Genomic DNA, 13,798 nt, shown 5'->3' with positions numbered 1-13,798 from the left:
TGTCTTAGACCCTGTAATTCTATTGCTGATCAAAATAGCAACATTTGGATTGATAATATCTGGCCATTAAGCTTTAACTGATGTTTAATTGAGATAAACAAAGATACAATAATAGATGACTCTTAGGTATCTCTGTGGTATCTTTCCACAACATATTATCCTCCAGATGTGTTGGATCAAATTCTACTTTTTAGCTTCCATGGCCAAAGTTTGCAATTCTGAGATCATATCTATGATGTACAGTCCCATAAAAGTTAGAAAAGTTGACTGTTGCTGTTAGTCTGGCTTGCGAGTCAAGAAACAATTTATTTAGTTTGCACTGTAAAAATGAGCATTCTAATTTTGTTTTAAGTATATGTGTACTTGCTGCTTTAAAGTACCTGACTTGGCAATTTTAAATATAAATTAGATCATTACATTATTCTTCCTTTGAGGGCATTTTCAGACAAATAAAGCTATGTAGACATAATTGCAATCTGCAGGCACAATAGAGATTATATTGTACAAATTTTTCTTGATTCTGATTATTTCTTAGAATGCTTGCAAGACCATCTTAGAACGATTGGAGCCATTCAGATGTGCTAACCCAAAAGGATCATGGAAAGATTGGGTATGTTTTTATTGAGTGCAAGTTGAAGTTTAAATAAAATAAATGTTCTACCTGTATACTGTGTGCTAGCTAATTATTCTTTTCATTCATTCTGAGCAGCTTTCTCTTAATTGCTACCTATAGCATTGTATTGTTGTCATATCTCATCTTGATTCTGTATTAATGTAATTTGGCAGCCTTCCCCAATCTGGGGCTTTTTCCAGATGAGTACAATTTTGTGGGAGGCAACTACTACAATTTTCTAGCTCTTATGCTGATAACTCATGTCATTGTGGTCTATACAAGATGTGCCCTATTCAAGGAATGCTGATGATAAAAGTGTCTTGTCCTGTATTTCTACCTGTTACAGCATGGTAAGGTTGCCTTCTAACCAGGCTTGATTCCTGATGATACATCCATGCAGATTCCTTGATGTGATATGGAAACAGTTTCCCCACCACTTTTCAATTGCAGTGATATGGGTGGCAAACAAATTTAAAATAAATAAATAAATCCCCCCAGCTAGCCTATAACTCTGGACTTTACAAATGGTCCCCTATCCATGTGTTGATAAAAGACAATGCAACTTAGATTTTATATCAACCATGGTTAGTCTGATGTTGCCATCTATTTGGTCTAAAAGCATGTAAAAATATCAATGCAGAATAATGTTGCCCATGGCTTTGAGTTGGCAGCTATAAAAGCACAATTAAAACCCACTTTAATATTTAGCAATGCACTCCTGTACATTTCTATTCAGAAGGAAATTGCATTTAGTTCTGTGGGACACCCTTCTAGGTAAAAAGAAATCAGATGCTGTTGAATTATAGTTCCCAGCATTTTCCCACATTCACTGCAGCTATTTGGAATTGGAGATGAGCAATAACTGGAGGATAATTGTGTACAACCCTCAGAATATCAGATTCACTTTCACGTAGAGCACTCTTTGCTCTATGCTGATCTTGGGCAAAGGTCTGTTATGTTTTTTAAAGTTGAACTTTACTAGAGAAGAAGTTTTTTTTAAAGTTTTTGTTCATAATGTTTTGCTTATGAATACTTGTGTTACTCAATGAAACACTTCCATTCTCCCCAGGATATTACAGCTATTCCAGTTTGAGAAAAGCTTAACACGATTTTATATGCTTTTTTCACTAGGTGTTAGCAGCCTATTTTGATTGTGTGAGTTTATCAGCTACAGGATTTTATAGGTGAGTGAAACTATCAGAGAGAAGATCTGCAGAATGTCATAAAGTTTGGCATTTGGGTATTATTTCTGATGTTGGGGATTTAGGTAGTTAATTTTATAAAATGGCTTATAATAAAGAAGATGAGACAGAGTTGTCTCTTATCCGCATTCTACTAACATAATAAGCTTGTTAACTCCACTTGTTCTTGAAATCCAAAGCTGCAGTCTTGACTTGAGTCACAATATTTGCATGCTCTAAATAATACATAAGAATTAGAGAGAACAGCTAAATGTTTTTGTGGCTGAGAGCCAGAGAGAGAGGAGGAAGAATGCTGTAACAAAGAAATGGAATAAGTGCGGCTATTTCATGGAATAACTGAAACAATGCCGGCCCTCAATGTGACCTCCAGAGTTTGGGGATCAGGTTGGAAGTGCAAACATCTTCCTTGATAATATGATGAATAAGTATAATGATTGGATCTTCAGGGTCCACCTGTATTGGTTTAGTCTAGTAATTTTTCAGATATTCTGACATAACAACATTGGACTAAATCACAATTAGTGATTTTCCTGCAATAATAATAAAATCTGTACATGCATACAAACACATCCTTAATGCTCTTTTCTTTTGGGGTAAGCAACAGTGTAAATAATATCAATAAGAAGAAATTGTAGGCCAAAGAGATCAAAGCTATCATGAGCAAAAGAAAATGAAATGTAGACAATCTAGTTTACTCCCAGCTGTTCGCTATATTCTCCATCTTTTTTTATTCTTGCAAACCAACCTTGCATTGACTACGTCCATACATTGATTCATACATTGCCTTTGGTACCTTATAATCTCTCTGATGATTTTATATTTTCCTCCTTTTGTTCCCTTTCTGTTAAGAATTCCTAATACTGGGTATGATTTCTCAAAGAATGAAGGAAAGCCTTTCCATTATTTCTCCTATGGTGTTTCTTGTTCTGAGGTTGAGATAGATTGTCTGACCGGTGACCATAAGGTAAGCAGGCTTACTAACCAGCTAAAGCACTTCTTCATTTTGATGTATGGAGTGACATTCTACAATAATTAGGAATAAATTTAATGGATAAGTTATTTTTGTCTTTAGATTGTGTGAACTTTAGTAAATCTTTTGCTCTGTGCTTATTTTTTTAAAACTAGGGTTAGATAGTTGTTGTTTTTAAAATCACTTGGAATATTTTGCTTTTGGTGGATTCATCTGGATGTGAAATTGGTAAAAACATTTCCAATTTGTAGTGGAACTTTACAATCTATTTCTTTAATTTTGTTTTAATCATTAATTTCGGAGTGATGATGAATTTCTACAAATGTGAAGGCCATCCTGACATTTAACTCCAAAGGGCTGCATCTCTCAGCAATGAATTCTATAATCAGGATAACTTTTTAAATCATCGTATTGTGTTGCATTACACTGCACTGCATTGAGATTGGGATCTTAAAGTCACACTAAGAGTTATCTTGTCAACATCAACATCTATGCTGAATTTTGACCTGATTAGATCCAGCTCAGATGAAACTTTGTTCTTTCATGGAACAAACAAATAAAAACATCAAGTCAAAGGATATGCATATCTAGCTAATAGTATGTGATTAGCCTTGTGGTTACTCAGACTTTACTTGTTTCAATATTTAGAATCTTCGCACTGATATTGTGATGGATGTTGGTACCAGCCTGAATCCAGCTATAGATATAGGGCAGGTAAGCAGTGCAAGTTGTCTGTACTCTGTGAAGCTAAAATAAATGTGTATACAAACAGACAGATTACATTGGTTAATAATCAACAAAAGGCAGCAGTACTATGAACTCTTTTAACACAGGAAACTGTTAACTGCTAATTTGTTATCAGTTTGTGTTAGCCTTCAAGTGTTTTGCACATGATGCATATCTTTATGCCAGCTGGAAAAAGGAAAATGGTTTGTTCATTACAGTGTAGATTCATTTCAGAAAATGCTCACATGTTTTGGAGAAACTGAACTTTCTATTTTAACCTGTGTTGCAATTTACCTAAATTACTGAATTCAGATATGTAGCCAACTATGAGGCTTCCTGTACTACCAACCAAATATAGCAATAGCAGTTAGCAGTTAGACTTATATACCGCTTCATAGGGCTTTCAGCGCTCTCTAAGTGGTTTACAGAGTCAGCATATCGCCCCCACAGTCTGGGTCCTCATTTCACCCACCTCAGAAGGATGGAAGGCTGAGTCAACCTTGAGCCGGTGAGATTAGAACTGCTGAACTGCAGATAAGAGTCAGCTGAAGTGGCCTGCAGTACTGCACCCTAACCACTGCGCCACCATATCATGCCGCAAACCAATTATTCTGACATAACAGCCAGGGGGTCCTCCACCCCCTGGCTGTGGCCCATTACTGGGCTTCATCCCTTTTGGAATGGGGCTGTGCAGGTTCGGGGGGGGGTATTGAGCATGCAAACACACACACAGCTTCACTTTCATAACTTAGAGGCGCTCACACTCGCTCATGTGTAAAGTTCTGTTTGCTCAAGAGTGGTGGGTGCGCATGCCTGCTGCTCACATGGAAGCAATCCATCTCACCTCCCTCCCTGGTTCACTACAATGGAAAGGTTAGGGATCACTGCTTTAGACATATAATCTAGTTGAAGCTAACACTTGAGCTGGCAAATCTTCAATATATGGTAATATTAAAACTGGTACTGATTAACACTTAACTTGGTTACATTTATTATATTGGGTACACTCCAAACCTCACCTGCAAATGTTTTTCTTATAGATAAGCATTGTTCACAAGGACTTTTACATTTATGTTTCTTCTTCTTAACTACTCATTATCATTGCTTCTTTTCATCTACACTATGACATAAACCATTTTTGGGTCTAATATTAGCAAGGTCTTAGCATGAGCCTCTGGCTCCTCATGAACTTCACCTGTCTCTACAAGGTATGACAGGTATTGATGCATATTATCTATGATTTTGGCAAACAAGCCACGTTCAAAATTTAGGAAACCTGACAGTTTTCTAAATAACTACAATAGAATTACTCAAAATAACTACATTTTGAAGTTTGGAAACAAGCCCCATTCAGGTGTCACTTGAATTGAATAATTCCCCATGCATGTCATCTAATAAATCATCTTTTCTGCTAATCTTACTCAAATAACAAGTTTCCTTGTAATAGTCACACGTTCATTGTTAATGTCTGTAGGATAAATGTATATGCCTGTAAGACAAAATGTGTTTGAGTCAGGATCTTGCAAACATTTACTTTGCATGTGCAAAAGCTTCCAACAAAACAGACTTCCTTGGAGCATTTAGATACCTGGACAGAGGCCAATTTTACCATAATAAAGGGCCCAAAGAAGAGGGGAGGGGGTTATCTGAATACCTTACTGAAAAAGCACTTCAGATTCACCATCTGAACGAGACCAATTGGATCTTCCTTTCATGGCCATACCTGAACAGAGAACCACCGATATTTGGCTTTTATTGCTAATGCAATTCAGTATAATGTCCAAATGCATTAGCAAGCATACATTTTAAACCATGGCTTACAACAGATGGTAAAGCAATATATTCATTATAATTTTAATCGTTGCTTTGCCACTCATTTAAGCAACGATCATGTAATGCGATTTATATAATTGTCTGCAAACAATGTTTTTCTTAATTGCTAAATAATTGCAGTCTGGCTCTGAAATCTTCGAACTGAGCAGTTTTCTTAATTTGATGATAAGGTTTACACACAGTCTTAATGAACCCAGTGGGGCTTATTTCCAAAATGGGACTGGGATTGCAGTCATAATTAAGCATTTAGGAAGCTGGCCTAAGCATGTCTGCAGAAACCTGTGCAATATTTGGGTGTTAAATCTCTAAACGCATTTGATATTTTAATTGTTACCAAAAAGATGGGGAAAAGAAAGGAAGAAAAAACAAATTTGGACTTGATTTATTTATTTTTAGATTGAAGGAGCATTTGTCCAAGGAATTGGGCTGTTTACCATGGAGGAGCTACGCTATTCCCCTGAAGGCAACTTGTATACACGAGGGCCTGGAATGTACAAGATCCCTGCATTTGGTGACATTCCATCAGAGTTCCATGTTTCTCTTCTCCGGGATTGTCCAAACAGCAAAGCCATTTATTCATCTAAGGTAAATATCTCATTGGGAAATACATTTCTCCATTTGTTAATTAACATGTTAATTTATTAAGCATATATGCAAGGCAGAACACTGTTCTCATATCTCCTGTACTCCAGATATTTCATAACAATTAGCAACATGGGATCTTGTTTTGATTGTTTCAGTAAGTAACCAGAATACAATCAAATATACTTTAGGTAATGAATACCATTGGATTAATTCTATGTTCTTTTGAAGAATATCTTTTTTCTCCCTTTCCTTTTATAATTCCCCCCCCCACTTATTTTTTCTTTCCATCCACCATTCTAAAACAGTCTAGTATTTATAGGACAGGTCAAAGCTAAGTCAGAACTTATTAGCTGGAGCATCAGAGCATAATGATTTTTGTACTATTACACTGAGGAATATAAATATTATGTTTTAACAACTCTATTTATCTCTTCTATATTATACTGCCTTACTTTAAAACATTTTAATGACCTTACTGTAGGATGATCTGGAATTGCTCATTTTGTTTACTTGGGTTACTGGCTGTAGAAACTTTAGTATATAGTAAATGTTTCTCCGCTAATTAAGTACTCTTTGGCTGAATGCACAGACCACTTTAAATCCTAAATGCAGCTTAACACAATACTGTAAATAGCAGCTAAACAATACTATGGCTCAATATGATCAGGGTCAAATAACATGCTGAATCACATACAATTCCATTTGAGCTTAGCTTAGCCTAATGTGTTTTACAAATCTAATTTTTCTAATTAAACCAGGGGTGTCAAACTTGTGGCTTGCAGGCTGGATGTATCACACACTGGCCACGCTCACCCTGGTTTAGTGAAGGGTCACTAATCATAAGTGATACGTCACATGACGATGATGTGATGATGCGAGTTTGACACCCTGAATTAAACAAGATCAAAAATGTCACTGCTTATTGGTCCTGGAGGTACGCAGTGTTATTCCCTAACAGATAGATATATCTGTCTTCTTCCTACACAATTGGGAGTCTGTAAAAGTGAAAGTGGACTCATTTTCCCCTCCATCATATTGCAGTTATTCGATTGTGTTGATTCATTATGTGTTGTGAAAAAAATCTTGAAAGCAGAGAATTTGCTATAGTAGTCTATGTTCCCAGGAAATGTAGCTCCATGAATAATCAGAATATGAGTCTATATGTGTAAAGCAGACTTTCTTCTTCAGACACATACCTCCCAATATATACAGTATAACATATGGATGGAAGACATTAGATTCAGACTATAGCATTGTCATGGGAGGGGAATGAATTGATGATTATTTATTCTAACATGACTCTTCTTACGACATGAACAAAAACTTGAACAGGACTAATGTTCAGCACTAAACCCTGGGTGAAAGGAAAAGAATCGAAAGAAGGAAGTGCTGCCTTGAGTCCTACTCCTTCAATACCATTTTCTTCACCAAATCCACACTACTAGATTGTGCTTATTAGTTGACTATAAAAAGAATATATCCACAAGTTAGATGATGATGTCATATTGTTGTAGCCCACCAATGGCCAGCTAAGTTGGCAGCAGATTTGAATAGTGAGGAGGTTGGGGAGGAATATGGGCCAGTCCTGGAGTCTGGGAAAGGCTCTGATGAGAGTTCTGTGTCGGAGACAGAAGGGGGCCAGAGCCATATGCTACTTAACAGCTGCCTTCAGAGTCAGACATCAGTGAGGCAGATGAACAGCTGGTGCCTGTTCCCAGTGTGTGCATGCACAGAGTTGACAGATGAAGGGGAACAGCTAAAGAACAGGGGTCGAGTTGGGAGTAAGGCCACAGGTAGATGATGAATGGTCCCTCCCAGAGGTAATAAAAGAGAAGCGAAAGGGAAGTGGAATTTGCAGGAGACAATTAGTTTGCTTAATTGGTTCGTGACTCTCTGAGACTCCTTGCCAAGTTTTGCAGATATTGGCCTGTCAGCTCTCCAAGCCAGATAAGGTCTATGACTGTAAATCTTCCCTCGAAAGATGTTGCTGATTGTGAATGAGCAGAATTCACAGCAAATGAATAAAAGGAGTTTTTGTCAGGACAAGGAGTTTACTTCATGCTCTTGGGAAGCTAGGTGAGAACACATATAAGAGAGCATAATGGGGAATACAACATACAAATTATGCATAAATGATACATTTTTCTATTACCATACCTAGTAATTCCACAGTATGTGGTCCCGTGAAATTGTGACTCAGTCCATGATATGTGATATGTGTATCTTATTATATGCTGAGAATACTTTTTTGATGGAAGATTGCATGGCCTTTTGCTCTTTCATCTCCACAGGCTGTGGGTGAACCTCCGTTGTTCTTAGCAGCCTCTGTATTTTATGCTATCAAAGATGCAATTATCTCTGCAAGGGAAGAATGTGGATTGAAAGGAACATTCAGATTAGATAGTCCAGCTACTCCAGAAAGAATACGCAATGCTTGTGTTGATTGCTTCACCAAATTGGTAAGTTAGTTTATCTACTATTCTCTTCTGCAAGTATAATTCATTAAGCATTAGATCAACACAAACCAGGACCCAGCTTTCCATTGGCAGAGGCTTTCCTGAGCACTTGGTAATCACAACATTTAGCAATTTTATGGTGCTTTTCAAGGATTTAAAATGTATAATCTTGAAATCTTCATGGCAAAATAGATCTCGTTGCAAGTTCATGGGAAAAGCAAGATTTGAACAAAGATTTGTGACTTGAACCTTAGTCTTTTAGTTAAATACACTAAAGTACACTTTTTCTAAAATAAGAGTCTTTCAGACCTTTGTTAATGCAATCAAGGACATTAAGAACATCAAAATACAGATATTAATGAATATAATGCACCACAATATATTTTATTACCAAAATTATTTGCAAAACTTTAAACATTGGTTACAATTGCAAACAAAGCTGCATATGTTTGGAGAAATGTATTCCTAAATTTATGCAATTGTTAGTCCAACCTTTTAAAAAAAGTTTCACCATTGATGAATTGAATTCAAGATAGCTGCAGAAATTATTAAGAGAAAACAAAATTAAAATCCTTAAAAATGACTCTTGACCCATGAAGTCCAGTATTATTGATTCAGGACTTCGGGACTTCAAGCAGAACCTATTTTCAGCCCTACCTGGAAATGCAAAAAATTGAAACATCTAGAATTTGTTCTCATCCCATTTTTTTTCTTTTTAGTGTCCACCTGCCAAACCAGGAACTTTCAAACCATGGTCTGTGAACGTGTGAATGAAGACATCTCTAGAAATTAGCTCCCCTTATCAAAGTGATTTTTCTCTCCAAGGACCAACCAAAGCAGTACCGCTAAGCTGAAATCAGAACTGTATTCCGTGTCTGCCTTATTGATTGAGAAAGCTTTATAATGTAATTATGGAAGCATCAGTTGAGCAAGGAAAATGTTATTGTTGATAAATTACTGCAGATGTTGTATACAACGAAGGGAGAGAGAGAAAATGACTTTTCTTTTATGAACAGAAAATTTGCAATGGTTTCTTTAAGCTTGCAGTGAAAATCAGGAAAACACTATGTATATGTTCACTTTTCAAGTGCAATGATGACATCCAGCCTCCAAAATTCAGCTTTAGCTGATTTGATGCAACCAATTAATCATCATCACATCTAATTTCTTCTTAATCTTTTGGATGGATCACTGAAAATGGGAAGACAGTTGGGAGAGGCCACTGTTTCATTTTTCTTTTGTGTACCAAGGATGAGAGAGGTAGTGTAATGGTTAACAGAGGCACTTTTGGCCTCTGTTTTCAGCTTCCTGGTCTTTCAAATTTGATAGAGTAAAATCAGTATTAGTCTGACCCTTAGTCAGAGTGAGACAATCACCCCAGGGAGGAGATAAGAAGCATATAATCATCCAATACCAAAAATCTATGATCCATTGAACTCAAGGGGATTTACTTCTGAATTGACATATACAGGATATCAGTAACCTCTATGTGGACATATCACAGAAAGCTGTTTTTTCTCATAATTTAGGGAATATTATCTTCAGTTTAATTTTGTCAAAAAATGGATAGGTTAAATTGAGGATTGTGGAATTGCACAAAAGCACAATTTGTGGAGGCTTATTCGGGTCTTCCTATATTTTGACCTATAGTATTTGTTGAGTGCAGTGTTTATTTAACCAAACACTCCGCTACATGGATATTGATTTTTTTCCTTTTATCAAGTCTATGCTATGATACTTTTGTGTGTAGGCTAGGATTATTATTATTGAATTCTGTACTCATGATGAATATGTCCCAAATCCATAAATTTTAAAACAAATTACAAAAATATGAAACACATTGTACAATAAACATATTTTCTACAGATAAGAACTTAAGGAACCCTAAAATATTAGAGAAATGGGAAGAATCCTGTACAAGTTGATCGTATTAGTTCCATTTCAGGAGGAGAAATATATAGGTGAACTGACTGGACCGTCTTCCTGAAGATGAATTAATTCGTAATATACCTGAAATGTTCTCACACATCAAATCCCATTGTACTCTTTGTGCTATATAGCTCCTTACATTCTGTTAGGATCTTAGAATCCTAAATTTTAGAATCAATGTCAGATAGTATAAATTCATTTCCAAATGTTCAGAAACCAGGTAATGGTGTCATTCAAAGATCCTGACTTTGCCTTGGGCTCTTGGGATGTGGATTAGAGATTTAGAGATTTAGAGATTTATTAATATTTGTAGGCCGCCCTTTTCCCTGAGGGGACTCAGGGCGGCTCACATAAAATAGGGGAAGGGGAGATACAGACATTAAGATAAGACATATAATAAAATAATAAACAACATACATTCATCATTCGGGAGGGGAATTATCCTTGTCCCCAGGCCTGACGGGCGAGCCAGTTCTTCAAGGCTGTGCGGAAGGCCTGGACGGTGGCGAGGGTGCGAATCTCTACGGGGAGCTCGTTCCAAAGGGTCGGGGCTACTACTGAGAAGGCCCTCCTCCTTGTAGTTGCCAGCCGACACTGGCTGGCCGATGGTATACGGAGGAGGCCTAATCTATGTGATCTTATTGGTCGCAGGGATGTAATTGGCAGAAGGCGGTCTCTCAAGTATCCAGATCCACTGCCATGTAGGGCTTTATGGGTGACTAATAGCACCTTGAAGCGCATCCGGAGATCGACAGGTAGCCAGCGCAGCTCGCGGAGGATAGGTGTTATGCGGGTGAACCGAGGTGCACCCACAATCACTCGCGCGGCCGCATTCTGTACTAGCTGAAGTCGCCGGATGCTCTTCAAGGGCAGCCCCATGTAGAGCACGTTGCAGTATTCCAGCCTAGAGGTCACAAGGGCCCGGGTGACTGTTGTGAGAGCCTCCCGATTCAGGTAGGGTCGCAACTGGCGCACCAGGCGAACCTGGGCGAATGCCCCCCTGGTCACAGCCATTAAATGGTGGTCAAACGATAGCTGTGAGTCCAGGAGGACTCCCAAGTTGCGAACCCTCTCTGAGGGGTGTAGAATTTGACCCCCCAGCCTGAGTGATGGAATATTGGTCGAATCTCTGGGAGGGAAACACAACAGCCACTCGGTCTTTTCTGGGTTGAGCACAATGTGGATTCTGGTTGATACCAAGAAAATTGTATAAAACCAATATGTACGTTCCTAGAATAGAAAAACAACATACCACATTTTAGTGCTTTCTAACAAAAGAAATGAATCACTCAAAAGTGAATAGGTACATAAGCACTGGCAATCCAAATCTTGAATGGACCAAATATAGTCACATTATTTTCATGTAATTTAATTCCCAGTGATTTCAATGGATGTGCTCTAAGTATGACTAAATTGTAATCAGATATGTTGTTTTTACAAGTGGTTGCTGAGTAGAGCAATATAGTACAACCATCCTGTATATTAAATGTCCTTGTTATGTAAGCTCCCCATTGGGAGAGCGAGTGCATTCAGAGAAGCGTTGTGAGAGTTGTGTTGGAGAACACACCAACCAGCATACAGAGACACTGTAGTTTAAATAGGTTTTTACTTTTGTGGAAATAGAGGTATCAGAGTCCATCAAACAGTCCAAGCCATACACAGATAATTCAGTCAGTCATCAATGTCTTTCAGTTAAGGGACAATCCAAATAACATAGTCCAGTAATCATATAATCAGTCTGGTACACAAAGTTTGCTAGCAGTTGCAAAAACTTACAATAGCTCATGGCACTCAGATCAGATGAGCCTAGCATCTAACAAACAGAGACAGAGCTAACAGTCCTTCTGGCTCCCTCTTATGGTTGATTGAGAAAAACAGCAACCAATCACATTTTACAGTATGATTTAAAGACACAGTTACAACATTGTTACATGATTTATATATTGCCAACCCAATCGTTAGAATTATATTCCTAATATTCTTCCCTTTGGATTGGACAATATATAAATCTTACAATCTTAATCCGTATTCCTCGCAACAACGTTTATGCTTTATATTACCTTGGGCCTTGGTAAAGTGGTCTGCAATGTTGTCCTCAGACATACAATACTCCAGTGAAACTAATTTACTATTCACACTTTGCCGTACATTCAGATATTTTATATCTGTGTGTTTTGACCTAGTTTTTACAGCAAGATTGGATGCCATCTGAATTGCTGCTTGATTGTCCTCATAAACAACTATAGGCTTTTGTATATTAATTCCCATATCCAGTAGGAGTTGTTTGTAACAAACTACATCTGTACGTAATAATGACAGACATGAGTACTCAGCCTCCATAGTCGATAAACTAAAATGTTTTTGTCTAATAGACCACCATCCAATTAGTGCCTTTCCCAGGAATACAACAAACCCTGATGTTGATTTCCGTGTAAACACATCTGTAGCAAAACTTGCATCAGCAATAGCAATAGCAATAGCAGTAGACTTATATACCGCTTCATAGGACTTTCAGCCCTCTCTAAGCGGTTTACAGAGAGTCAGCATATTGCCCCCAACAATCCGGGTCCTCATTTTACCCACCTCGGAAGGATGGAAGGCTGAGTCAACCCTGAGCCGGTGAGATTTGAACCGCTGAACTGCTGATCTAGCAGTAGCCTGCAGTGCTGCATTTAACCACTGCACCACCTCGGCTCTATGCAGTTAACTTAACTGCATATGCAGTTAAGTTCAGATCATCTCTAGGTTCAAAATACAATGCGTAATGCATTGTTTGCTTAAGATATCTTAATATCCTCTTAGCAGCTTGCCATTGCCTTTCAGTAGGTTCAGCATTAAACCTGGCTAATTGATTTACACTATATGCAATATTGGGTCTATACCAATTACTCATTTACGATAAACTACCAATTAATGATTGATAAATACTTTTATCAAACATAGGGCTTTTTGCATCATCATGGCTAAACTCCTGACCCATTAGAGTTTTAGCTGGTTTACACAGAACGTTCTGAGTAGCTGGTTAATCTTCTCAGTTTGTGAGATTTTGTATCCTCCCCTAGTTTTATCTATCTTTAAACCAAGATAATGCTAATCTCACCGAGATATTTTATACTGAACTTCGTTTTCAACAGTGTAATAATCTCAGTAGCTTCTTGCTCAGTTTTAGTGATTAATGCTATGTCATCAGTGAACAATAGAAACAATGAAATCACACCATCACTTACTTTTTTAAACAAACATGGATCAGCTATGCCAACTTTAAAACCCATCTTAGTTACGTAATTCCTTCACTATGCATTGATTCAATTCATAGCCTGATTGCTTTAAGCCATAAAGACTCTTTTTAAACTTCCAGCAATCAGTGTTATTACCAGTGTTTAACCCTAAAGGCTTCTTTAAATATACAGTATGTTGCAATGGTGCATGGAGATATGCCGTCTCAACATCTAAATGATTCACTACATATCCATGCCTAGCTGCC

At 37.5% G+C, this 13,798-nt stretch overlaps 1 protein-coding gene across 1 annotated transcript in view; it reads left to right on the top strand.

Moving 5' to 3' along the window:
• The window catches only part of LOC116507646 (xanthine dehydrogenase/oxidase-like), a 54,840-nt gene extending 44,582 nt beyond the window's left edge, over window positions 1–10,258 (top strand). Inside the window, 7 exon segments of the mRNA XM_032215941.1 lie at window positions 536–610; window positions 1,745–1,797; window positions 2,665–2,779; window positions 3,434–3,499; window positions 5,741–5,929; window positions 8,221–8,388; window positions 9,105–10,258. Of these exon segments, the coding sequence (XP_032071832.1) occupies window positions 536–610; window positions 1,745–1,797; window positions 2,665–2,779; window positions 3,434–3,499; window positions 5,741–5,929; window positions 8,221–8,388; window positions 9,105–9,155 (717 nt within the window). The 3' untranslated portion in view covers window positions 9,156–10,258.
• The last annotated feature ends 3,540 nt before the right edge of the window (window positions 10,259–13,798 follow it).

This window comes from Thamnophis elegans, chromosome 4 (genome assembly GCF_009769535.1).
Source record: "Thamnophis elegans isolate rThaEle1 chromosome 4, rThaEle1.pri, whole genome shotgun sequence".
Classification (NCBI taxonomy): Eukaryota; Metazoa; Chordata; class Lepidosauria; order Squamata; family Colubridae; genus Thamnophis; species Thamnophis elegans.
The sequence above is the reverse complement of the archived record's forward strand: the minus strand, read 5'-3'. Positions and strand labels throughout refer to the sequence as shown.